The sequence below is a fragment of the Sebastes umbrosus genome, chromosome 12 (assembly GCF_015220745.1).
Source record: "Sebastes umbrosus isolate fSebUmb1 chromosome 12, fSebUmb1.pri, whole genome shotgun sequence".
Lineage (NCBI taxonomy): Eukaryota > Metazoa > Chordata > Actinopteri > Perciformes > Sebastidae > Sebastes > Sebastes umbrosus.
The window spans coordinates 15,422,003-15,449,073 of record NC_051280.1 but is presented as its reverse complement, the minus strand read 5'-3'; the positions used below and the strand labels follow the sequence as shown (position 1 = coordinate 15,449,073).

Genomic DNA, 27,071 nt, shown 5'->3' with positions numbered 1-27,071 from the left:
GCTGAGCAGGAATCATGCAAATGTTTTACTTGGTGACATCACCGCGTTACGGAAGAAAAGGCGGGGCTTCGAGCAAGGCATTTCAGGCAGTTCAGGAGCAGTGTTTCTGTGGCAGAGAGTAACACACTTTGACGTGGACTTTGGGCTTTGTAACTTTGCAGACCTTTTAAATGCACAAAACAACTACAGTATATAGCACACTAAAAGAAAGAGGAAAAAGGCACAAAAGCATAATAGGTCCTCTTTAAAAGATCCTGAATTGTCTCAAGGAAACCTGTTTATTGTGAGACCTTCATCAGACTGCTCACAATAAATTCTAATGAAGCAAATTTTCTGTCTAAAATGTCAAAGAATTGAAAAATGTGTTTTAATCATCAAGAGTCAATTTATTTTCATATTCTAAAATGCAAAGGACATAACAGGATTTGAGAATAAATCCAAGGTTGAGTGCACAAAAATGTTTCACTGCAAGCGATTATGTACAAGAATGAAATCAACAAATCTTTACAGAGTTCAACAGGTACTGCATCGATATTTAGAGTCAACCTTTTGAACCTAATAACGTAGACTAGACTGGACTTAGATTCATTTGATGCTTTTTTTTTTAAAAACACAGCACATTAATTAATTTACATTTTAGTGAACTTTTGTTTGCTGAATTCAAAGTTCGTAATTAGTGCATTAAGGACCAGTTGTTTGTTTTTCATACATTAAAGATGAAATGCTTCATGGCCTCATAAACAGGCCTGTTAGCATTAACTTGTAAAGGAGAACAAACCAATGTCCTCTCCGTTTACTCAAAAATGCTACCCATAGATACATGGACTAGCAATTACAATTTGATTGTACCGTCATTGTATAATAATATGAACATTAGTGCGTCATATGAATATTAAGAGTCAATGGTAAACCTTCAATTGTTTTGCTTGCAGCATGAAGAATAGTTGCCACAAATATTTGGCAAGATTTTTTTTCTGTCAAGTTATACAGAAACTTCAGTTTGGGTGTAAAGATAACTAGTTATAAATTAGAGCTGAGTGACATGGACACATCCTCATAAAGATCATTGTGTAAATGTGTCTTTTTTACAATGTCCTCCTGGTTGTGTTGGACCCGGTATACCTGCTTGCAGGTCTAGTTACAATGTTTTTTTGTCAGTTAAATAATGACAGCACTTACAGTAGGAAAAGTTTCTGGAAATGTCCCCATTTTAGACACGTAAATAAGTTCATTTTTAGAGAAAGACAACGAAACAGTTGCATAATGATCCAACAACGGGATAAGTGCACAATCCAGCCAGAGAGAAATGAGTTATAACGCCAGTGATGAAGAATATTTATACACTTTGATCATCACGGTTAATGTAACTCACGCAGCCCTAGTTTAACTTAACCCCGCGACACCCTTTCTCCCAGTGTCAGTCCATGAAACAACACTGCATTTTGATGGAATTATGCCTCTACTGAATACAAGATACAATGGATTTGAAAGCTATAATTCAGTTTAACACTATGCGTGCTATAGAAGAGAAGCCAAAAACACTTACTATCAGTTTAAATCAAATCAAATATGAAACCGACCATTTCTCAGAACACAGATGAGTTTAAATACATGAGATACACAATTCTTTTTTTTTCTTTTTTTCAAACCTTCAGTAGGGAATAACGAAAGTGCTCTGGTCAAACCTGTAAAAAAATAATTTATACACACCCCCGTCGTCTGACCGGAGGGTTTGTCACAAAATTGTTGACGACTGTTTTGCTTATTGATGGTCCTCCTCCCATTCACTCTGCCGCTCCGCACCCTTTCTGGCCTTTGGTTGGATTAGTTGTCATTTGTTAAAGGGAAGGCAGGCAGGCAGTATGACGGTGGAACAGGCCGGGCCCGCTAAGGGCTCCGCCACCTCTCCCTCCAACTCAGTCCATGTTCCTTTCTCTGGGCTGTAGCAGATGGTAGAAGACTTATAGGCCCCCTGAGGAAAAAAGAAAATCAAGTCCTTATTTGTTCCTCTTAGCGCTGTTTGGATTTCTAACTGTGGAGTTTGAAAATTGTATATAAATGCATGTAGTCAAAAACGATAAATGTAGTCTGGTGATTTTCTGTTTTTCTTTTGTCGACAAATTCCATGAAAAGACCAACAATGAACCGATCCTACTAACAAATAGTGTCTATAGCCAAAGCCAGATATAGCTTATTGCTCTGTGCAACACAACACTGTTGTCCTGCTGTCCAAACACTTATTAAACACTGGCTGACACATTCCTTCATTGCCATGAACACACACTGTAGTTTATTTTGAGTCAGTCCATCCTACTACTGGAAATACTTGTTAGCGAAATGTGTATTAATCCGTAGTTGAAAATAGTCCCCTACAAATCCACTATTTATTCCTGTTTGAGTAACGTTTGCTAAAAACTACAGTGCCCAGATGTTTGAAGGCTGAGCCGGCAGCTCGCGGCTAACGTTGCTAACAATGAAAACAACAGAAACACTGCTGACAGAGCTAACATTGTTAACCTGAAGGGGAATCGGAGGGTGGGTGCTACACTTCCGCCATAGCGCCATTAATTTGGATGGCGCCGTTGGTTGGTTGGTTGTTTTTTTCATGGGATTTGTTGCCAACAACAAAAATATAGACTTTTGCCAGCGTCGTCCTTTAATCTAAAATAATCAGATGTGTAAGAATATACCATGCTCCAGCTGTAGCCCCCCATGAGGAAGATGCTCTCATCCAACACAGCACAGCCCGGGCCGCTGCGACCCTCCAGGATGGGAGTCTGCAGGATGTTCCACTGGTCAGCTTTGGGGTCATAACACTCCACCAACATTACGTCTAAATGGGAGAAACCTATGTGAGAGAGGAAGACAAAGAGATCTTAAAATGATAAGAGCACTTCAGTGTATCGCATTCAGGTAATATTGTAGGTTCAGGTTACAGTAATAAGCTGCTTGTTCGACTTTTAAGGCTCTGAAAACACAGCTTTGCAATCGGCCTCTTACTCTGAGCAATGAGTTCCTAAATATAAAAACATAAATACAACATTTTCTGCCAAAGTTTGAACTGTTTTGGTTATTTCTATGAGTGCTGTTTCCCTGTGCTCTTCTTACTGGTTTTTAAGTGGGCAAGAAAAGAAGTGACGTCAACATTTGAATCAAAATCTAAAGACAGAGGTGGGGTTTTTTATCTTGCTAGGCCACTGTAAATAAAATCTGACCAAAACACACCCACACACTTAATAAACTCTTAATAAACCTATGGATGTTTTTTGTTTTTTTTCACTATTTTCCCACTTTGGTTTGACGTTAAACTTGTTGCTCAGTCAATATACTGATAGCAACATGATAGCCACTATATATGCAGGTAAATAGAGGAGAAAATAACACATGAAACATTGACATCTGGATCAGTCTGAATAATCTTTGTTATTCTTTCCTCATTTCTCTCAGGGCCTCTGAAGCCTGTTTGATTAAATCTACAAGCGTCTGTATTTCCCCAGTACCTGAACGTTGCCAAAATCTGAAGGCAAGGCCTTTTATTATATATGACAAGTAAACTCAAAATATGCTTTACGTTAAAATGGATGTACAAACGCCCAGTAAAGACAGTAAGAACACACATCAACAGTAAAGAACACACATCAACACACATCAAAAATAAACCACAGACAAAGACATGCACAGATACACACATGCAGTAACTAATCAGAAGCCTTCTGAATGTGGATACAGTTTTGTCCGTTCTGTGCTACTGTAGAACATGGAGCAACACAGCGGACTCTTTGAAGAGGACCCGCTCCCTATGTAGATATGAAGGGCTCATTCTAAGCTAACAAAAACACAGTGATTCTTAGTTTCACTTGATTATACACTAATGAAAATAAAGTTATGAATATTATATTTCATTACCCTCAAAATGTTACACATTGGACCTTTAACAGTCTTTTAAATTAGTTAAAAACTGTATTGTATACTGTATCAAAAGAAACACGTCCAAGTTCCAGCTTTTCATAATTCCCATTCAGATGCCAGCATTCAGTTTTGGTGATCAAATACAAATGAACAACACATAACGGTAATTCAGTCGTCAGTGTTCAGTTTCTTTTTCATTTTTCGGGTCGCACAGTGTAATAAAGGTCATCGTCGCCTGCTCATAATAGCAGCATCTCTTTCACTGTTCTCTTTTGAAAAAAAAAAAAAAAAGTAAAGATCTTGACCTCTTTTCTGTTAATTTCCTAAAACGCTCGAGTGCTTACCTTTCAAATGGTTTCCACCAATAGCATATAGGCGGTCGTTCATTCCAGCCAGGGCATGAATGGCGCGCTTTGTGTTCATATCCTGTTTCCTCGCCCACACATCCATTATAGGGTCATAACAGTAGAGCCAGGACACATACTCTCCATTGTGCACGCCTCCTGCAAGAGGTAAACATAGAGCTATGCCTTTAATACTGTGTTCAAGATCATACTGTAGGAAGACTCAATGGCTGGTCATGTAACACACTCTGTAGGGCAATGCTGATCAATGATAGTCCTTATTTAAAGATGAACTGATTTATTGCTGAACTTAATAATTACCAGGGTTGAAATATATTGTAATATGATCTTTAATGTATAAATCACTCAAGCTATGATTAATAATTATAGATTTCTTTCTTTACATGTGCTTGCAGAGAATCTTGATCTTTGTATTGCTGGCTACTTTTTCTTTTAACTAACAGATCGCAGTGCGTCAATGTTAATGGCGTCTCCGACTTCTCCAGCCGCCTCTATTCAAACACTCAAGGTTAGGCGGTGCCTTTATTCCTGTCTTTTAATTTTATATTTTAATAATTGCCGTGGTGCATAATACAGTACAATAGTCATAAAATTCACTGATGATTCAGCCATAGTCGGCTTTTGGAAGAGGAGGATTTTGGTTTATGTCATTCTGCGTTGGTGTGATGAGTATTTGATTTAAATGTCACTGAAGGAACAGATATCATTATAGATTTCAGATGAAGTAGAAGTATTAGAATTTATGTTGAAGGTATATTGACTTCATTTTAAAACAATTGTATTGCGTCGTTTCATGGCACCTTTAATCTGTGAGTACTTTGCAAGAAAACTTGCCTGGTGAGAAATCAAATCAGAGGAGTAAACCAGAATCGATCAAGTTGCATTGTGGGTAATGTAGGTGCCAGGTTTTGACAAAGAAGAAGAATATGTGGAATAAAAAAAGACGGTCTCTCAGGTTCTGCTGCATCGATTTTGATCATGTTTTTTTTTTTTTAAACTGTCCATTGTGAGTCTGACAATGTTGTACGAGTGCAATGCTAAATCGTTGGAGTTCCTTTTTACGCAATATTGTTGTAACATTTTTGTTATTGTTTTCTTAACCTTTATTTAACCTGGAGTAAAGACTCATTGAGATTAAAAATTCCTTTTCAAGAATGTCCTGGCCAAGATAGGCTGCAGCACATTTACACGGTTGCAGACATAAAACAAACATAACAATTTAAAACGAAAACAAAGAGCAAATTACAGAATTGTAAGGTATCGAAAAAACATTCATCAGCATTCAAAACATCTATCCAGATGTGCTTGCTTCCAAGTCTTTTAGAAGCACTTTAAAGACATTCAGTGAGACCAGCTCTCGAAGATTCAGATAATTTGGTAACTGATTCCAAGAGGAGGGAGCAGCATACTTGAATGCCCTTTTTCCCAGTTCAGTACGGACTTTGAGGACAGTTGATATGATTATGTCCTGGGAGCGAAGTAACTTCCCATACTTTTTTGAAGGATGTAGATCCGTCTGATCTTGGAGAGTTCAGGGTTTCAATGCAGCATGTGATATTTTGTCTATGTTAATATTTAAGATAAGATGTCACTTATGCTTATTTTGCACTTAAATCTTTGCAGTGGCTACTTTTACAGTGTTGCTCATCGCTCTTCATGTTATGTTATTTATTATTTTTAATGTGTTTTGGATTTGTGTAATTTGTGTTGTATTCAGACCCTTTACTTAAAAGGTGCAGCGTGAAGGATTTGGCGGCATCTAGTGGTGAGGTTGCAGATTGCAACCAACTGAAACTTCACCCGTGTGCCAAGCGTCATGTAGGTGAAATACAGTGGCCGACGCAAAAATGCGAGTGGCCCTATGTAGAGCAAGTGTTTGGTTTGCGCATTCTGGGCTACTATAGAAACATGGCGGTGCAACATGGTGGACTCCATGAGGAGGACACGCTCCGTTTGCAGATATAAACGGCTCATTCTAAGATAAAGAAAACACAACGATTCTTATTTTCAGGTGGTTATACACTATTTAAAACATACTTATTAATATTATATTCCATTTCTGCTAATAGATCCCCCTAAATGTTACACACTGTTCCTTTAAGTAAATGTAGAAATATCACAATTTAAAAGTGATTGCTCATTATGGAGCAGAATGACTCCTGTTAGTGTTATATTATCATACATTAAGTTAATTAATTATAAATGCTGATGCATTACTGTGTAAGCAGCACTTTAATGTTTGTACAGGGTCATGGTGAAGGCTAATTTAACTACTTAATTTACTCTTGGGTAATTCAATCTATAACAATGCATTATATTTTATAAAATCTTAATCTGCAAAGTAACTTGGAACTGTAGCTGTCAAAAAAATGTACTGGTGTAAAACGTAAAATATTTCCCTCTAAACTGTAGTGGAATAGACTTTTGGCAGAAAATGGAAAGTTAAACTACCTCAAGTTTGTACTTGAGTAAATGAACAGCCTCAACCCATTTGGTGCCATAGGCAAGATTTTAGCTGGTGCCCCCTACCTTTTGTGTGCTCGCACTCAAACCCTGCCGGGTTCTTAAACTGTGTTATTTTTGTGCATACAGGATTTACATAGCCTCTTAACCTGTTTATAATAAAGCTACCACATTGACCTTGATTGTGAGACACCCACTTTTTTTCAAGACTCCTTTTTTGAATAAGATTTTCAAATCTTGTTTTTATAAAAAAATGTAAAAAAACAACACGATTGAAAAAAACAAGGTAAGCTGATATATACTGTATCTTTTAAATGAAATTGTCTTGTTTGAATAGGGCAAAAATTAAACTGCAGCCTACTGGTAAGCCTATTTCTAACATAATTTAACCATCTAAAAGTGAAAAATAGAACCATAGTTTATATTATAATTAGACTCTGCCTGTCTCATTGATCACCATGATCTTAAAATTGGAATTATTCTCCTCTTCAGTTCTTTGTTTACTTGGCCTACTTTTAACCCTCTGAAAATGATGGTGGATCATCTGACTGAGCATTAACATTACTATCATTTGAAGGCTGTTGCGGGTTTCAGTTTTTAAGATAGTGGACATAGTGGACATGGTATCATATGAATCTGGGATTGTGATGAATTTGTTGATACCAAACATGTCATACTAGCTTATTGGGGCTAAATATCACTCCAAAGTTGAGCTGTCGTTACCGCGAGGTGCGCGACACCTCAGTGGTAAACGGCAGTGTTATGGCCAGGCTTTTTGTGCTCCCTCCAGCATTTGGTGCCCTACGCACAGTGCGTGATGTGTGAGTGCCTAGCGGCGGCGATGGTACTTAGTCGGCTTTCTGTACTGTGTATGTGCTTATAGTTGTTGTCTGTGGTCACTGTTGTTTCAATATGACTGTGCAACACATTTTCCAGCTGTGATAATAAAGGTTACTGATTAAAATTGTTAGTTGCTGTACCCAATACTTATCATATAATAAAGTTTTAGAGGATGTATATATGTTTTAGGTACCTTTTAAAAAAAGGTACACTTTATGTATATGTATTATGCTTATGTATATATATGTATATTTTGTGATAACAAGTGTGGCAGAGCCTCTCCTGACCTGATATGTAGATCTTGCCGTTGTGCACTGATCCTGCATGGGCGGCCAGAGGCTGCGGCAGGGACGACAAGTAGTTCCACTCGTTAGTCTCCAGGTTGTAGGACTCAACGCTGGAGAGGTAGCCGCTCTCGTTCCTACCACCAATCACGTACAGGTGCTTATCCATGCGGCAGGCAAAGAAACTGGCTCTCCTGAGGAAGGAAGTGTCAGACAACAGACAACATCATTAAACCAGCAATGACAACATGTATTGTAGGATTTCTCACAGCTTTAACTCTGCTAGTTACATGATGACCAGCTGTGAGCACTTCTTTTTATGCAAGAATAATACTTACTTTTGCACAAGACATTTAATCTAACATAACTTCATACATTCTACACATCTAATAATAAAAATAGTTTTTTTCTTTATTTGTGACCAATTAGAAGTCAATAATGTTTGTGCAGTTCTTCCAAGACCCCTGAAAACCCTGCGGTCTCTTACTTATATTGTCCTTTGGAAAACAAGTCTGTATTCAACCACAAATGGACTTACCTCTCCTGCATAGGAGGCAACTGTATCCAACTGTTGAATCTGGGATCATAGCGGCTGACAAAATGAGTGCTGTGCTTTCCTGCAAAACAGATAGAAATCAAGATCAATGACGCTGATTATTGAAACGACTTAGTTGAGTGAATCTTTATGGCACGGTACAGTTTAGGCAGATGATGGCTGAGCTCAGTTCTGATTGGTTAACTCTTTGCCAAATTATTTTCTATACACAGCACCAATGAGGTCGTCATTTAATATCTGAAAATCACCACCCACACATAGTGATTTTCGGTGCTAATAGGTGCTGCTTTTCACCACCATTAGAGTTAACAAGCGCTGACTGAAGTCTTGTTTTTCACATCATAGAGTGATCTGGTTTTGGAGGATAATCTGTTCAAAATATCTTAAATTATCTCTAATGATGTGTATTGTGTTGATTTTCACTCTCAGCTAAATAAACACAACTGATTTCACTGTGTGCAGCACTGTATTGTTGTGATACTCGGTGTAATAGGAACAAAAGGACAGTATCAGATTTTTTGATCATTTACAGTCTTTGTTTCGTTCTATGGCGGTGTGTTACCCCTGTTTCACTAAAAGCACTCTTAACACTTCTACACCACAAATATTTCACTGTTCATAACAGTTATTTTTCTATGCCAATTATGGACAAGTGTTGAATGGAGTGTTGTTTGTCCACTCAAAGCTGAACTGGCTCTAGGATGAGTGTTTGAAACTATCTGAAAGTGTGACATTAACTCTGAGGGGTTGCAAAAACTCCGGTTCGAAGCACCCTCTAAATTATGTAAACACAGACAAATTTGCTGTGTGAAATCACTGGAGAGCTAGACGTTCAGTCCGTGGTGTTACTGTACCGTTGGGGTTCCACTGGTCCTCTCCGCCCAGCAGCAGCAGGAAGTTCTCCACCTCCACCACGCAGTGATGGGCGCTGTTGTAAGGCATTACTAGACGAGACACAGAAATCAAAAGGCGTCAATCACTGAAACGTGTCAATGATAGTCAGTAAAGTTTGAATCAAACCTTTTATATGATTTCACATAAATGTACTGTAAATAACATTATAAATAGAAGGCTATTGTAAACCCCAATAAACACGACATTGTATCATCAAATGATAATCGATGCCCCAAAATTAAGAATAGGCCTCACTATGGACAACACTTATCCTAACCCTTGTGTTGAAATAAAGTCTAATACCAGATAAATAATACTTGATTCAAATGAAACAGGTACCTAATGAACAGAGTTTTTAATTCCACAGCTTTAGCCTATTTGGCCATTACAGATTTGCCTCTCACAAACACAATAACGGTGGTTTAAAAGAAATAGCATGCTGATGAAAAAAAAAGCTTTCTGGGGCAACAACAAAGAAATCAACAGTTCTTTCATTCAGCCATAAATACAGTATATAACGCCACTGCTTATCGTATGTGGGTAACAATTACATCTCAAGTCTCGTAGTGCAACACAAAACATACGTACAATAGTGTACTTGAGGTTTTTTTTAACATAAGTTGGTGTTTAGTTAGTTAGCGCTGCAACAATTAATTGATGAATCAATTAGTTTTCAACTATTAAATTAATCGGCAACTATATTGATAATCGATTAATTGATTTGAGTAATTTGTTAAAGAAAAAAAAGTCAAAATTCTCGGATTTCAGCTTCTTAAATGTGAATATTTTCTGTTTTCTTTACTCCTCTATGACAGTAAACTGAATATCTTTGAGTTGTTGACAAAACAAGACATTTGGGGACGTCATCTTGGGCTTTGGGAAACACTGATCGACACTTTTCACCATTTTCTGATATTTTATTGACCAAACAACTAATAGGATAATCAACAGATTAATCGACCATGAAAATAATCGTTAGATGCAGCCCTACTTAAAGTACTAAAAAACTACACTTGCCATCAAACATAATCCTAAAACGTGTTTAATAAATCAATTCTATTCTTAATGAATTGTAATTATACTCAAAAAACTAAACATTGAACAAAGCTTAAAAGACTCTGGGTGAACCTGACTGTCGATCCCTGATACACTGTAAGTCTACTGGGCTGGACAATAAATGTCAGTCACTCTGAAAAGAGGTTCTTATTAACAGAACATCTATCTAAACTTTCTAATAAGAAATATTTGTACTGGCAGTGACTATTTTTATTTCGTCATGCTGAGTGTCCTATTGTTTGAAAGGGAGCGCTCATGGTACATGTTAAAGGTCAAGATGGATTTAATCTGTAGTGTACTCATCACATCAGGCCAACGTGCTTGTTACAGCGACACAGGCAGACGTCTCTTTCACAATCCTCAGAGTGAGTCAACGTTATAGGATTTATTTCCCCTCCTCATTGCTTTTGTTTTGCAACCTTCCATTCATCCATCTACAGGAAATGATTTTTTGTGGGGAATCGAGCCCAGTTGACTCTTAAACTGGAACAAATGAAAGTATGAGGCAGAGACAACGGTCTACTGATTTTTTTACGATGATATCTATCTGTCTGCCTGTCTGTCTTATATTATATCATATCATATCATATCATATCATATCATATTATATTATATTATATTATACACTTAAGAAAACAAACTTATTATTATATTCCATTTCTGCCTATAGATCCCCCTAATTGTTACACACTGTTCCTTTAAGTAAACATAGAAATATTACAATTTAAAAGTAAGTGCTCATTATGGAGCAGAATACCTCCTGTTAGTGTTATATTATCACATATTAAGTTAATTAATCATAAATGCTTATGCATTACTGTGTAAGCAGCACTTTGATATCATATTTAACTACTTAATATACTCTTGGACAATTTAATCTATAACAATACATCATATTTTATTAACTGATCACATGTTTCATATATAAGATCTTAATCTGCAAAGTAACTCATAACTATAGCTGTCAAACAAATGTACTGGTGTAAAAAGTACAATATTTCCATCTAAATTGTAGTGGAATAGAAGTTTAAATACTCTAAATAGTACCTCAGTGAAGTTGGGTGATCTTTTGAACACCTAATAATACTAATTTATAGTAAGTAATTATTTTGCAATTTAACATGAAGCCTGTGTTTTTTGTCCGTTAGTTTATTTTGCAGGGTGGGTGGGGGCTGTCTGTCTGTCTATCTGTCTATCTGTCTATCTGTCTGTCTGTCTGTCTGATGAGGTCAACAAGTTTATATTTAGGAGTCTTAACTCACCTGCCTACTAACTACTGTAAGGACTGAATCTCACAGTGCAATAGTTTTCCTTTTCTCCTCATCTCGCATTAAAATATCCCACAGCAGCTATCCATCTAGTAATATAATGAGTACGTCTAATAAATATGATCTTTAGTGTATCATACTCATACAAGTTAGCATAAAGGGCTACAAGCCCACAGCTGCAGCGGGACCCTTTAAGGAGGAATTTTCCCCTGTGTATGTTTTTGTGCTCCCCTCCACTCCTCCATCTTCTTTTGCTGAAGTGACCCCATTGAGATGTAGAGAAATGGTCTTAGGTGACAGTCATAATGAACATGATCGTGTTCACTCAATAAATCTCAGGCCCGGTGCTTTTTGAGCACAAATCAGTGAAATGTTAAAGCCCACCTGTCTGTCTCCATCAGTCATTTCCACTGTCACCTCCCCACCGCCTGATGGATCACAGTTGCCGCAAAATTAGACAGCCTTGAATCTCATTTCTTTCCAATTGGCCTCTCCCTGCAATCTCACTCTGGCTGGCTGACATGTGCGGGGTCCTCTATGGGGAGGGGAAGTCTCAGATAGGAACTAATACTACATACACTAAACACAGCTTTATCTCGAAACGAGGGGATTAGGTTGCCTGCCTCCAGTGCACCTCAAAGACGAGTGCCATATGACTGCCAAATTCCCTTACATGCTATTTACATTATCATTCAGTCAGCAGTATATAGGACATGGATGGGCGGTTTTTTATTTGATGTCTAGCGACTTGTACTCGTACTAAAAATCATCTTGTACCCACGTGAAGAGAAGATTATTGCTTTACAGTATGTCAGAGGCTGCAGTATGAGGAGTGCTGTGGGAGGATTTGGTACATTTGCCTGCCTCTACAGGTGCCTCAGATACAGGTGAACACTGGGATAAGTGCTAGAATAATTGAGATCACTGTAATAGTGAAAATAATATCAACATATTGATTATTTTTCCTTCTGTAATGTGTAAGATTTTACTGAGAATTATCACCTGAGAAAGAGTATGAAATTAATCTACCTATCTGTCCCCACTCCCCTAAATCTTCCACTAACCCCAGGGGTGAGCAGCCATAGGAGGGCAGGATGAGCACGTCCTCTATATGAGATGGACGCCATCACTCCGGTCTACAGTGAGCTCTAGGGCTCACTAGAGGGAGTCAGAAACCTCTGCATAGAGGCACAGTCTGGGCTGCTTGAATGACTCCACAGCTAATGCACCACTGCTGCTCGAGCTCTGACGTGCCTTTAAACGCCATTACAATTGCATCCCACTGAGCTCAATTCCTTTGTTCTAGGCCATGCTGCGTAGATGAGGTCCATTTCCAAGTGGGAGGTTTTAATATCAGGTTGGTTTAAAAGAAGAGGAAGAATAGTCCAGCATTGTGGCTGAGCCTGCGCCTGCCTTTGTCTTGTGTTCGTCCACGCTGCTGTGGGTACACTAGATGGCAAACTTTACACTGGAATCACCGAGCAGTAGATATATCTCTGACACAAACGAGAGGGATCAGATTCTTCCCAAATTGTGTTGATGAATGTCTTAATCAAAGGCTGTCCCTCTCAGGTTTCGCCTCATTGAAAAGTTATGATTGAATGTTAATAATCTTCTATTCCACATCCATTGTGTGGAGGCTACATCAGACGGGCACTGATGTGTTGAGGGGATGATTTTGCAGTTTTGTCCTTCCACTTGGCCACGGACCATTTGAGTGTTAACTTTTTAGTTTTGAGTGATGGAAATCCCTACTGACCTTTTGCTTGTTGCAGTGTATACCCAGGAGGAGTGTGAGTTAAATGAGGAAATGACAACATAAACACCAGTGAGCTGCAGGCTGTTGGGTGTGCATGGCTCCTTTAGTAAAATGCACCCTGACAGATTTGAGCTAAAATAACAAATTAGTGCCAAGAAATGTTCGAGCAGAGGAAGAAACAATGCCCAAAACTTTCTCTGAATTTAAGAGAAATAAACCAGATCCCTGTGCCATAAAGTGAGACCATAAACTGCACAGTGCCGAGCTGACAGGAAACAGAGCCATGGCTAATATGTACGAATGAAGAGACACCGCTGAGGTACGGCTCCAACCAAAACAAAAGGACAAAAACTCAATACGTCTGGCAATGATGATGCAAAGGACAAATATGGTTTCCCATTAGCTCTTGTTTGACCTTTGCAATATGACAACAATATAGTGGTGAACCTTAAAAGGTCAGGGAAGACAGAGAGGAAAAAGAGCATATACACTTTACAGAGGTGAGTGCTGCAGGAAGTCTTCAAACATGCTCTCTATAGACACTACGTTTTTTTCCATTAGAATAGATTCTTTGGGGAAATGATGACAACTTGCTTTCAATATGAAATCAATATCATAAACTGTACCCTGGTATAAATTCCTACGGGTTATAGGATCTTTATATCTTTTATTTTTGCTATTTAGTCAATTGAAATTACATATTTGCTTCTGAATGTTTGTATCAACATTACAGCTGCTCCTATCCATCTCTTTGGTATTTAACTCACCTTATATAAACCCAATATCAATAGTGACACCAGGTCAACAGGCTGTGTTTTGGTTATGTATAGGGTAATTCAGCCTCATGTATTGATCAATGTGAGTGAATAATCAAGCTACATTTAAAAGCTATTGAGGAAAGATGTCATTCATTATTGCCCCCTCTCTCTCTCTCTCTGCCACAATAGATCATTAGATTCAAGTAAATCTCATCATGCATCCTGCCAGCATATTTCAGCAAAAACAAGGGAAACCGGGCATGAAGCTCCACAGTGCTGTGAAGTCACGCTCTGATTAAAAACTTATATTAAAAGTGATAGTGATACATTATTACCTAAAGGATTTAGGGAACTCCTTCCCCTCATTTTCCATGGAAATTAACCTGTGTTAAAGTCATCCATAGGAACAACTTTTTTTTTCCTCATCATAAAAGCCACGAACACAAGATGCCTCAGGTAAAAAAAAAAAAAAGAAAGAAAGAAAGCAGCAGAGCCTTTTTTGCTACTCACTTGTTAGGATCTTCCATGTCTTTTTCTCGTCGTCATAGTACTGGACCAAATTGCTGGGGAGACGATCAGGTCCAGGAGGCAAACCACCCACCAGTAACAGCATTCTCTTATTGGAACGGATTCTGTAATGTCAAAAAGTGTGGGTGTGTGGACAAGTGTTAGGAAACAGAGAACAAAACAGGTATCAAGCCTTGAAATAAAACATCCAAAAAGGCCAAAATAAGCTCAACCTGAACCTTTAATTTCTAAATTTACATAATTACGTTGATTGTATTAGCAGCAGTTGCGTGGCGTATTTTGATTTTTCACTCTGAAAATGCTCAATGTGTGAATTAAATCATCAATGAATGAATTAAAGAAAAAAAAATACATGCATTAGATTAATAACTGCTCCTTGTCTGGGTACAAGTGCTGAACTGGTAGCTACAAATCAGGCAATATGTGGCCACGATTATTATAATTAACAAAAGATTGCTCAACAGCGTACCCATCCTTTTGATGTGTTATTGAATGGTTATTGTACGCTAAAGATATCTTTTCAATTAGCTGTGAAGCGAAGACGATCCTGCAGGGTGCCATGCTGGAGGCTAAAAGCGCAATTGAGTACATAAACCTGCCTATACAATGTCTCCATTTCATTGGCTGCGATGATTCATGTGATGCCTCTGAGCCAGTCTAGAGATATTTCCTGCTGTTTGTATATAATATATAACCCAAAAGCCGCACACTTTACTGTACATTAATGACCGTTATCTGGCTCCTAATGGATTTGAACACAAATCTACCAATTAATCACAATATGTAGTTAAAAGATTAAGAGCAGCTGGCCTTTAAATTCAGCCACGTTCACCTTTTTTTCATATTTTACTTTTTTATGCTTGGGAAAATCACCGTCGTCTCGGTACATTCTCTCCGCTACTGGCCCACTCGGAAGTGTTTTGGGGTTATTCATATGCAAATGAGCCCCTGGACATAGATAATGGTGATTAATTGAGAGGAGAGAAACAGTGGCATGTGAAACTAATTATGAGGATTCCTGATTCTTTGCTCATTCAGGTCCATATGTGGGAATAGATATGTTATTGGAATAGTGTAGGAATAGATAAAATGATTTCTATTTTGAGATTCTTTGTGCAAAATTTGATTTTTAAGTTTAGAGATTCTATAATTTTCTGCTCATTAAAATGCAGAATTGTAATACTGATGCCATCACTACTCAAAAGATGTTGAGCCTTGGCTGTACAGTCAGCTCTGTAAACAAAACCTGACAACAGCACCATCAATCAATCAACTTACTGACAACGCCTGTCTACTTACCAGCTCCTTAATGTGCTGATCAGGACAAACATGGAAGTAAGACATGCAGCTTAGCCTATTTTTGTGAGTGAGACACGTTTATCTAACCTGAATATAGGGAGCATTGTCAAATTGTCCCTTGTTTGAATAATAATACATAACCAAATCTATTGAATTCCCTCTGACTGTATTTCATTTTTGTTTATCGTATCCTTGATAGCTGCGGTATTCTTGTCCTCATGCCAGAATTGTTACATAATTACCATGTAATCCTGGTAACAATTAAATTACAGCATTTCAAATTGTATTCATGAGAGTTGCCACACATGAAACACATAACCTTTATCTAGTTTGCTGCATCTTGTCTACACTGATTAGAGAGCAATTACACAGATGTGTGAGGAAATAACGAGTTGTTTTTTCTTCACTAAAACATAAGGTAACCTTGTAATTATGGATACAGTGCGGCATGGAGTAGATCAAGACCCTTGACAGCTGGCAGTCTTTTGCAGGAAAAGCCCCACAATCCTCATTAACTGGGCCCCAGACCTCACGTCTCTGACTGGCCACCTACACGGTCTGGGCTACACAGGCGGCGCGACCAGTGCTTGAGCAAGTGGGCAATACTTGAGTCGGCAATTTGTTCAAATTTAACAAGTGGGAGGCATTTAATCGCCTGCCGTCCACTCTCAAGTAGCTCATTGCTGTGTGTTTGTGTATGTGTGTGTGTGTGTGTGTTTCTGTTTGTCTGTCTCATCCTCACCTGCTGGCCGTGGTCTGCCTGCAGTGCTGCCTGAAGGGCATCAGGTGGTAGTTCATGGCATCCAGGAGTAGCTTCTGGCACACGGGGTCAGTCCTCATGAAGTCAACAGACTGCACCCTCTCCACCAGCTCTGGAGCAGGTATGAGGGCGAAGCGCAGCCTCTTCATGAGGTCCGGCGCATAGTGCATGCGAGTCTCCCGGTCATGCTCCAGCCAGAGGACTGACATCTGGAAGAGAGCCAGCTCTGACTCCACCGGGGGTGGCAGAGCATCCAGCATGGCGCACATCTCCTCAAAGTTCAGCAGCAGCACGTCCTCCACCAGGTACTTGTTGGCCAGCTTCTTGGTCTCATCCAGTCCGTGGAGCGCGGCAATCTTGCAGATCTGCTTGTAGTTCTGCACCGAGATCTGGTCGTTGAGGAACTGCACGCTGAGCTTGGTGATCTGGGGGATGTTGAGGATCTTGCTGACTGACAGCACCTCTTCCACCGTGTCCAGGGAAAGAGTCACGTTGGCAGTGTACAGGTACTCCAGCACTAATCGTAGTCCAATGGAGGAGCAGCCCTGGAGCACCAGGTTATTGATGGGCCTGGCGCTGGGGGTCACCAGCTTGTCGTCGGGGGAGGAAGAGGGGGTCCCACTGCTGCCCTGGTCCCCTTTGCTCCCCTCATTGTGGATCACATTGTGGGAAGAGAAGAGGGATCTGAAATACTGGGAGCAGGACGCCAGCACGGCTTTGTGGCAGTGGAACTGCTGTCCCTGGGCGGTGAGAGTCACATCACAGAAAAGCTGTTTCCTCCACAAGAGGTTGAGCCCGTGCAGCAGGGTGTCACTGTGTGTTGGGTCAAAGGTGGATGTTCTATCACCCGATCTGGACATGACTTCCTGACTGTGAACGCCACCTAGGCAACACATAAACCATGCAAGCCATTTACCTCAGGGTCATGTTATTTGCACAACAACACAGCAGCCTTATAGATCAGCAATCAGTCGACTATTAGAAACAGAAAAAAACGATTTCTGGTGTTAAGTTATTGAGCAGATCTGCCCCATCCATCCATCCAGCTTGGGAGGAAGAAGCAGCATCGCGCCATGCCATGCCATCTACATCCAATACGGTCGCTTTCAACTTTGATGCTCTGGTCGTAAAGCAACAAACAAAACCGCAGTAGTTCCCACAGCGTGCCACTCTTATTCATTGTTAACTGTTTTTTTAAATGGAGGCTGAGGGTTTTGAAGGGCGCTGTCAAAACAAAACGGAGGATACGGAGGAGATGCTGCAGCGCTTTCTCTCCCTCCTCTCGGTCGGTATAACGCGGCTGAAGTTGTCGGATCAGGATGAAAAAGAGACACGGTGGACGGACAACATGCAGCATTCAGCCAACACTTATCCCTTCTCCTATCTTGCTGCTACACACCCCCCCACAATGAGAGGACATTACACATCGCACAGATTTACGGAGTCATACAAAAAGCAATTAGTTTTGTCTCCCGAGCCGTCAGCAGCAGTTTACCCGGGTGCGTTTCTCTCCTTTTCTTTTAGCCTACCTGAGTTACGCGGACGTGAGTATCGAAAAATATGCACTGAAATGCAGCTTTCGGTAAAGTTAAACGTAATATGCATCTCTATTGTTTCGCAGGCATTACCAAAAAGCTATTTTCTATGTGCGTAATGTGTGTAAACTTGATACTAAAGCGTGCTGTAACGTTGTCGCCAGATTCACTAAAAGCGCCTGTCACAACTAAATGATGTGAGCAGCTCGCCTGGAGAAGGAGCCAAACTTACCTGACTTCAAGCTCTTGACAAAAAAAAAAGAAAGTAAGCTTCAGGTTCCCAATACTTGGATTTTTTCCCCTTTGTTCTTCCTTCTTTTTTTTAAAAGAAAATGTCCTTTTTCCTTTAAAGTCTACGGTCGGTGGTGTCTCCAAATAACCATTGATTCCAAACTCCTAAAGTCACTATTTCAGGTTATTTTTTGTTGACGTTGATCATTTGTTTCTTCTGAATTAAACAAGAAGTGTGTGAGAGTGTGTGTGAGAGGGAGCTGTGCTTTCTGCAAGAGAAGAAGAAGAAGAAATATACGTGTGACAAATTATGCTACCAAGAAACAACACATCATTATCCTTGGGCCTGGGGCTCAGTGAGTCGTAACGAGAGTAATAGGAAATCCACGGTTGGGGAGAGAAACGGTCGTGCATGGCCGGTGGAGAGAGACCATGCAGGGGTATGGATGCTGGAGAGACTCGCAAAATTATGGCTCAAGGCTATTGTAAAAACTGTCGAGCGTAAATGACTGCGATTTCAAACATCTATGGAAGAAAGAAAAGAGAAAGGGGGAGAAAAACCGAGTCTTTCCCTCGCTGTTATAGAGAGAACCGTCAAGTTTTAGTGCGCATTGCTAATTAGTCAATTTCTCTCTGCCTTCACAGCCCGACGACTTTGCTGCTGAGCTGAAACTGCTAATTTCTGGGACCAGCCTTTTTTTGGCTGTGAACTGGATGGATGAATGGCTTGTCTCGCACAAATGACAAAAAGCCCCTGCCTTAATCTCCATCGCCAAAATAACCCCTCATCTCATTCTAGCTCCTGCTAGTCCTTCAAAAGAAGGTGCTTCTACACAAACTCAAGTTTTTGCATCTGCATCATAAATACCACACGCACTATAATCCCCCACACAATGTTGAATTAAAAGCATATACACTGTACATTTTCTATGTGACAAAAGCACCAGGCCCAACACCATGAACACATCACAACACAAAGTGATGTAAAGTTATATAAAAGTCGAACACAAACATACAGTGTTTTCGTGTACTATTATCTTGTCTGATCAGTTTCACAACCTGAGGTGGAGCTGCAAAAGGCCTGAAAACAACAAAGGGTTGAAACCTAATACAGCATCCATCGGTGCACAGTGTTGTTTGTGAAAGTCCTGGTTGGATATTCAGATATACCTACATACTTTCACCTACGACACTGACCTTTAACCATTAAAGCAAGTTGATCGATGAATCACAAAATACAATAAGACTTGTTGTCTTTATGTGAATGTCCACTTGACCATATGGTGTAATTCATAAAAACCAACAAGCTAAAAGTAGGGATGCACAGATACCGATACTGGATCGGATATCGGTGGCAATGAGGCCGATCTATTAAATTAACTTCTATGTTTATATACTATATACATTATATACAGAATTTTAATTCCTGTTAATTTTGAAGATTTTTTTTTGCCAAGTTGCTGGAAATAAATAACAATTCTCTAAATTTATATTAAGTTATCTATGTATTTAGTTGTTACATTTTGTTTTGAAAAGTTAGAAAAGCCATGTTTAAGTCAAGCCTGATGTTGCCTTACACATAAAACAATGATCCCAGTCACTTCCACACAGTGAGGCATAAAGCTTAATAATTACACACTGGTATCGGATCAGTACTCAGTATCGGCCGAAACCCAAAGCCCATGTATCGCTATCGGTTTCAAGACTGAAAAAGTTGTATCGGTGCATCCCTATCTAAAAGCCCCAGCTACTTTTAGTCTGGTCTGCACTGATATTTTAAAACTTGTGAGGAAAAAAAACATCTAATCTAATCATCTAAATTAAGACTGTATCCTTCCTACGACCTATCAGGTAATCCTAACCATTAATAGGTCGACACCACAGGTTCAAAATAAGCAAAAAAACATCCTTGCAAATCCATTCAAAAACTCTTAAAAATGACTTATTAGGACAGAATAAACTGTCAATTAAATAAAGAGCTCAATTAGAGTAAAGAAACTTACATACAGGACTCCCGTGGGACCAGAAGTGACAGATCCCTCACAAGTTATGAAATGACAGATAAGGATAAATGGGTTTGTTCATGTACTATGAAATAGAGCAACACCATGCTACCGTCAAAGCAATAACAGGCCACATATATAGGTAGCATTTAGAATAGATGCAACCAGGATAGTGTTTGATGTTTGGAGTGTTTGACAAGCACGCAGCCTGCATGTCCCCCCACTTGTAGTTATACTGAGCAAATGAACGCTGTGAGATGACTGATTGGATTGTGCTCTGCATCTCAAATAATAATCATCACTGAAGGAAAAATATAATATTAATTAGTGGTTTATAACCGCTAAGAAAGCAGTTTGTATTTTTTTGTTTACGCCTATTATTGCCTCCTTTCTCAAAGCACTTGTCACTGCAGAGCATTTACAGTAGTTCACTGTATTTCACTTCAGAGTTGCACACTGTTATCTTTACCAGCGCTCAGTTAGCACTACATTACCCAAGTCTCGAGCGAGCTATTCTAACGCAATAAAATGACCATTTCCAACTCTTTCAGCTCTTTGTAGCAACTCAGTCTCCTGAGGCCACTGGTCTTCAGATTGCAGGGCGTTTATGGTTGTAAGTTGTTGCAGTGTGCAGAGGGAGGGGGTGAGAGGGGCGAGGATGGTGGGGGGTTGGGGGGGGGGGGTCATCAGATAAGAGAAGAATTTCTAGACTAATTAAACCCTTTGAGACAAAGAATCACACCACAGTGATTTACAACTCTCTGTACCAGTTAACCCGACTCATATTTATCTGTCATATTACTCAGATACCATATCTACCTCTATGGGTAAAAAGACTTTACATCTTTTTGTCCTCAACACTGTGGATACACAAGAGGGGAGGATAATAATAGAGCAAATAACAACAGTTGCATATATATACTGTAGTTCACTCAAAAAGACAACTGCTAAAAAAAGGTACAGAAAGATCCCAGCTACTTCATACAGTAAAATAGTAAAATAAGCTCTTTATTTTACTACACAACTCTCTGTGTAATGCTTACATTATAGCACTGACTCTTTATAACACATAAATATAAACCTAAACAACACAAATTATAGACATTTTTGTGGCCTTGAATAACAGATTAAAAGAGCGAACATTTAATCTAATCAGTGCAATGAAACAAAAACAAAAAGGAGAAGCTCCAAAGTTGTGAATAGCAAAAGTCTACCAGGCATAATTCCTTTTGCTGGCTGCTGCAGAGAGGGGGTATGCTAAGATAGAAAGTATTATTTTCCTAAATGGAAGGTGTCAGATGGTCACGGAAATGTGATCGGCTGTTCAAGATCACTGCTTCCCATCTGCAATTTGTGACGTGTGAAAGATTCAGCCCAAATGTGCTCACCGAGCGTAAATCCTCAGCACTTTCTCTTATCGTGGAAAAGCAAGATAACCAGCTGTTTACAGATCAGGGAACATATCATATTAATATCATGGAGAGGGTGATATCATCTTGTTTGTAAAATATTTTGTTAACTAAGTGTGGTGTGGTATGGCAACCTATAAAGTGAAAGTTGTAATTTATGTGTTAGTGAAAGGTTGTTTTCTGATAAAAAAAAAAAAAAATCAAAAGGGAAAAAATATAGCAGGCGCCTCTTTAGATAGACTGTAGTGAGACACAATTAATGCAAACTGCAGGTTACAGTAAATACTGAATTATAAAGCAGTTACGTTTAAATTAAAGACTCCAAACCTAAATTCCATTTAACTGTACATCTAAACATAAGCAGGATTACTTTGATCCTTGTGAAATGATATTATAATGTGATATGACTGTTTCAGATATGGAAACAGTTATTATACAGTATTTTAAGGGGTTTTGATTGAGAGTCCCTGTTTCAGAGACCCAGTAAACTGTAACTTTAACTGCAGTTGTACCAGTTTGTCATCTCCCGAGAGTAGCTTCGACACAAAAGGAACAAATGAGTTCATGTGAAGCATTAGTTTAATCTATAGAGGTCAGGAGGAGAAAGTGAAAAGGTCAGTTAAAGTGCAACATTTCTAACTAGTTTATCATGATGAATTTGGAAATTTGAACAGATGCAGTCATGTTTTTACTTGATTAAAAAAAAAACATTTTTACATGTATTTTGATGCTAGGACTGATTAGCGCGTGCTTGTCATCTCAGATCAAAGTTAGTCAGAGATGATTCATAAAACGTCCACGGTGTAATAAATTGGAAGCACTTTTTATTTGCCATTCAGGGAGTATGGGAGGCCTGCTGTTTTAAACCCCTAGATCCCCACACATGGCGTAGCCACCACAGACACGGCTCAGAGAGTCAGCCGGCAGCCGGGAGGTGAGCAGAAAGGAACAGGCGGTGTCCCCTTCAGAGTGAGCACAGGAGCATGTGTGTGTGTGTGTGTGTGTGTGTGTGTGGCATTTCTCAAATGACAAAAGGATACCAGTTGTGCGGTTCAGGTGGGAGGAGACATGGCTGTGGTGTGGAGACTCACCTGAGGGATTGTGTGGACTGTGGGGACCGGGGCTGTAGTGGCGACCCGGAGATGTGTGAGGGCTGCCAGGAGGCCACCGTGCTGTGGAGGAGGTTTATTGGGGGAGCTGGTGGGAGAGAGGGGGATGCTGTTGCGCAGTTTCCCCAGCGTGATGCATCTACCTTCAGGGTGGCAGCAGGCGTGGAGTGGGGTGCGATGGAGCGAGCACGGGCTCAGTGGCGCGGTCACCTAGGGACGCTGGAGCCGCTGTTGCAGGACTGATAGTTATTCCTTGGGAGAATTGCAAGATGAGCCCCATTGTATTAGCAGCCCCCTTCTACTGAAACTGTATCAATGTTCTCAAGCCTTTAAAGAAACAAGTTGGGGTGCAAAATATGTGACACTTAACCTGAGAATCACATGCAGCAAAGTTTTGTTTAACAAATTAAATATAATGTTGTTGAAGCGGAAAGATGGGGGAGGGGACTTTTTTTTGGGCATCTTTAAATCTCTAAGGGATGTGATTGAATCCGTCTGATTTTCTGTCAATCAACTAATCGATTAAACGACTAATCATTTCGGCTCTACTAGTATATCATGTTGGATATAGTTCAATCAGTAACAAAGGATCATATTCTATAAGCTCTTCATGTGTTCTTCATTTGCAGGCTGTCAAATAACAGTAGTGGAGTAAAAGTACAATATTTCCCTTTGAAATATAGTAGAGAACAAGTATAAAGAGGTATGAAAAACAAAAAGATAAAAGAAACCCTTCTATTTATAATCTTTTTGTAAAAAATAAAATGTAAAATACAATAGGTTTCTCTCATTTAGCATAATATTGTGATTCACTGTGAATGTGAATTACTGTTGTCGGAGTTAAACTTCAGTAAATTCCTTTGGCAACGGGAAGCCAGCAAATTATTCCATACTGATTTGAAAATTCGCAGACATTAAGCTTTTTCATTTCCAAGCCATACTTTTGTGTTGCAACTGTTTGAGTCGTATGTTTAGAAATTCTCTGTGTCTAATATGGTCAGCACTCCCAATTATTCACTCCACTGACAAGTGAAACAAATGGGACCAACCAGTGCATTCTGTATTATCTACACCCCTTGGATTCCCTGACAATAATTAATACAATGGCAAGCTGCTGTTACCAGCCCCGACGACACGAGCTCAACAACATAAGCTCTCCCTTTCCAGGAGCTCTTGAGAGGAAATTACATCCAGCGCTGAGGTCACATACACGGTGGCCGCTAGCAGCCGGGTCACGTCGCACTACTGTCTGTGAGCCTAGATCAGATAAAGGTCCTATTGTAGGGTGCTGTTAACATCACCAGGTTATTACTCACATCATTACACCATGAATGTAAGGTGCATGGGATATGTCATGTAGCCCTGATCATAGATATATATATATATATATATATATATATACACTGCCTTTAACAGCAAAGACTGTCCCGTATATATATCAGGGAAGTTCATTAATAGGCAGCAGTGCTGACCACCTCGCTGCTACAGTATGGTCACACACCATTATGTAGTGTTGCTCATAATATATATTAACAGAAAAACAACATTACTAATATATCACATAAATAGCATAAACTGTATGTAAGCAGTATCGGGTTATTCAGGTGTATATTTTTGCAATAGAAACAGTATTAGTGTCATCATAAAACAAAATTAAATAAATGCAATGTTTTTGGGTTAACTGACCGATATGCCCTTTTAAAGAGTTGTCATGTAATCATAAGAACCCCTCTTATTTTAGCCTGCGAGGATATTAACAGGGTCTTTTTAATTATAGAGGAGCACATTCTCCTAACATCCATTAAAGGAATGCCATGCTAATTTTAAATCCTCGCAGCAGGCATTGGCATCAACAGAAGAAAAGTGGATGAGTTTCTCTTTAACAGCTGTAATTTGTGTTTTCCAATCACCATGCTGATTTCTGCTCATTATACTCCGGTTTCACACCGGTAAGTGAGCAAAGTTTGGATTGATTGACTCTAATTAACTAAAAAATGTTCCAAGCCACGGATTTATTATCATGCTAGCTAGCCACAAATGTCAGAGACTTTCACAAATTATTATCCTGTTAAGATAAATATCTTTGGAATCAAACGAGTGTGGCAACACAAGGAACATGTATTGTTATACTGATGAATTTGTTTGGCATGTTTTCTGCAGAGTTCCACATTAAAGATTCACCTGAGCAAACACACTGTTACAGTGTATTGTTATGCTGTACAGTATGACTGAATGACAGATGCTGTAGTTTCCTAAACTTTAAAGGAAAACACTCCCTGATATTATGCTGTATAAATACTGAAGGGAATAAACAGTAGACAAAGTTTTAGATTATTTAGTCAAAATAAAATACTCTCCATAAGATAAAAGATATTGAGAGCTACTATGTGTAGATCTGCCTGGTCTACTCGATGTTAACAGAAGACCTATTCCCTCTTGTGTGCTCCAAAACTTGGCAGCATCTCCCTCATTGATATTTTAGACACAGTAACACCTCTCAACACTCACATTCTTTCCTTGACTCCATCAGCTCCATGGCTCAACTCTCCACTTCCTCATGAACAAAGACAGGACTCGGTTTGAGTGGACACCTTCAATTTTTTTTTTCCTGATTTCAAAAAGATCTCAAAAACAGAATTTTTGGTTAGCATGAGAAGACAGAACGTTGCCCTGATTCACTCGGCTTCACGTCAACGATCACAAGTGATCGCTGGTGTGAATCCAAACGAAACGGGCCCATCGTCTGCATGGTGGCGCCAGGCTGAAATTGAGAATCATGCTGCCTGTAAATCAGATTTTAGCCAACATGTCTCTTGCAGAAATCTGCCTTTATACAAAACTACAAATCCTCTAAAGCAGCTTTGATGTATCACAGAATACAACAACACAGTGAGGCTGTAAAGTCCATTCTCATCATACTGTAACATAGAAGAAAATACATCTCAGCTGTCAAGTAGCCCCATCAGTATTTCCACAGTGCACCCTCTTTAGAGCAGTAGCATTTAGGTGTGTGCACTTTGAGGCACGCCTGCAGATAAATGTGATGACATCTAGTTGTGACTCACTTTCATTCATTTAGGGGATTGATTAGATGCAAAGAGATCAGATAAATGAGTTGGGGAGGCACTTTCATTTGAGATATTGCCATAAAGTCAGTAAGGAATATGAGACGGACTGAACATTTTTCTCTTCAAGGTGCTTTTGGAGCTCTAGTGGCACCACGCGAGTAGTCAATATGAGATTCCACATTAATGCCATTAAGCAGGCTGTTCTGTATGTACAATATTATATTTAAGTTCAAAGCTACAGAAGAACACTTAGGTAAAACCCTGAAATAAAATTTTGCATAAAAATGTAAACACTTTTTTAGTTTCAAATGTTCCAGTTTGACTGAATAATAATAATTGTTAATTTGAGATGAAATGCTATGGCCATGTTAAGGCACCAGACTGGACGGCGTTGCAGTCAATTATGTCTTCCTAAGGTTGTTGTGTTCACACTGCCCCCTTCTGTCCCCACGAGTAGGAGAGGCATCCAGCGTATCAACAACATAACAGCATCTCTATCAACCAGACACAGACAGAACGAGAGGGCATCACATATTTCTGAGGAGCCGTCTATAAGAATCGACCTTGAGAAAGTCCACAGCACTCTTTCAAGAATTATATGACCATTATTATTAACTATTTTTTATGTAAATTAAAAATATGTAATAAGTCTGATGGGATTTAGACAAATATTGTTTATCCAGAAACATTTTTACTTAACTTTTAAAGTCTATATTGGAACAGGCATTAGTGCTGTGCACCATTAGTGTGACATTTTTTTGAAACATGATGAAACAAAAATCTATTTTCTACAAGTACTAAATGTGATTGAGTTAAGATCCCAAATTGAAAACAGCGTTTCCCCAGGGTTCTTTAGAAAGCCAGTGGATAGTGTGCACACAACATCCTTTTGTGCACACTATTTACCCCTGGATTGCTTCAGGCTAATGTCTCAATAATTTTCACTCCTTTCTCAGGTCCTTCCCACAAAGGACTTA

General features: G+C 39.3%; 1 protein-coding gene across 3 annotated transcripts; it reads right to left on the bottom strand.

Annotated features, from left to right (window-relative positions):
* Positions 1–365: 365 nt before the first annotated feature.
* On the bottom strand, positions 366–26,943 carry klhl14 (kelch-like family member 14). 3 transcript variants are annotated; one of them, XM_037788425.1, is made up of 11 exons: positions 25,535–26,943; positions 23,009–23,278; positions 18,507–18,774; positions 16,722–17,622; positions 14,663–14,784; positions 9,272–9,361; positions 8,400–8,478; positions 7,865–8,055; positions 4,254–4,412; positions 2,691–2,848; positions 366–1,972 (listed from the first exon to the last, which is right to left on the bottom strand). In XM_037788425.1, the coding sequence occupies exons 4-11, from the start codon at positions 17,597–17,599 to the stop codon at positions 1,832–1,834; spliced, it is 1,818 nt and encodes a 605-aa protein (XP_037644353.1). In that variant the 5' UTR covers positions 17,600–17,622; positions 18,507–18,774; positions 23,009–23,278; positions 25,535–26,943; the 3' UTR covers positions 366–1,831. The 3 variants fall into 3 exon arrangements, with proteins under 3 accessions (XP_037644353.1, XP_037644352.1, XP_037644351.1); XM_037788424.1 differs by lacking the exon at positions 18,507–18,774; XM_037788423.1 differs by lacking the exons at positions 18,507–18,774; positions 23,009–23,278; positions 25,535–26,943 and adding an exon at positions 18,269–18,386.
* Positions 26,944–27,071: the final 128 nt, after the last annotated feature.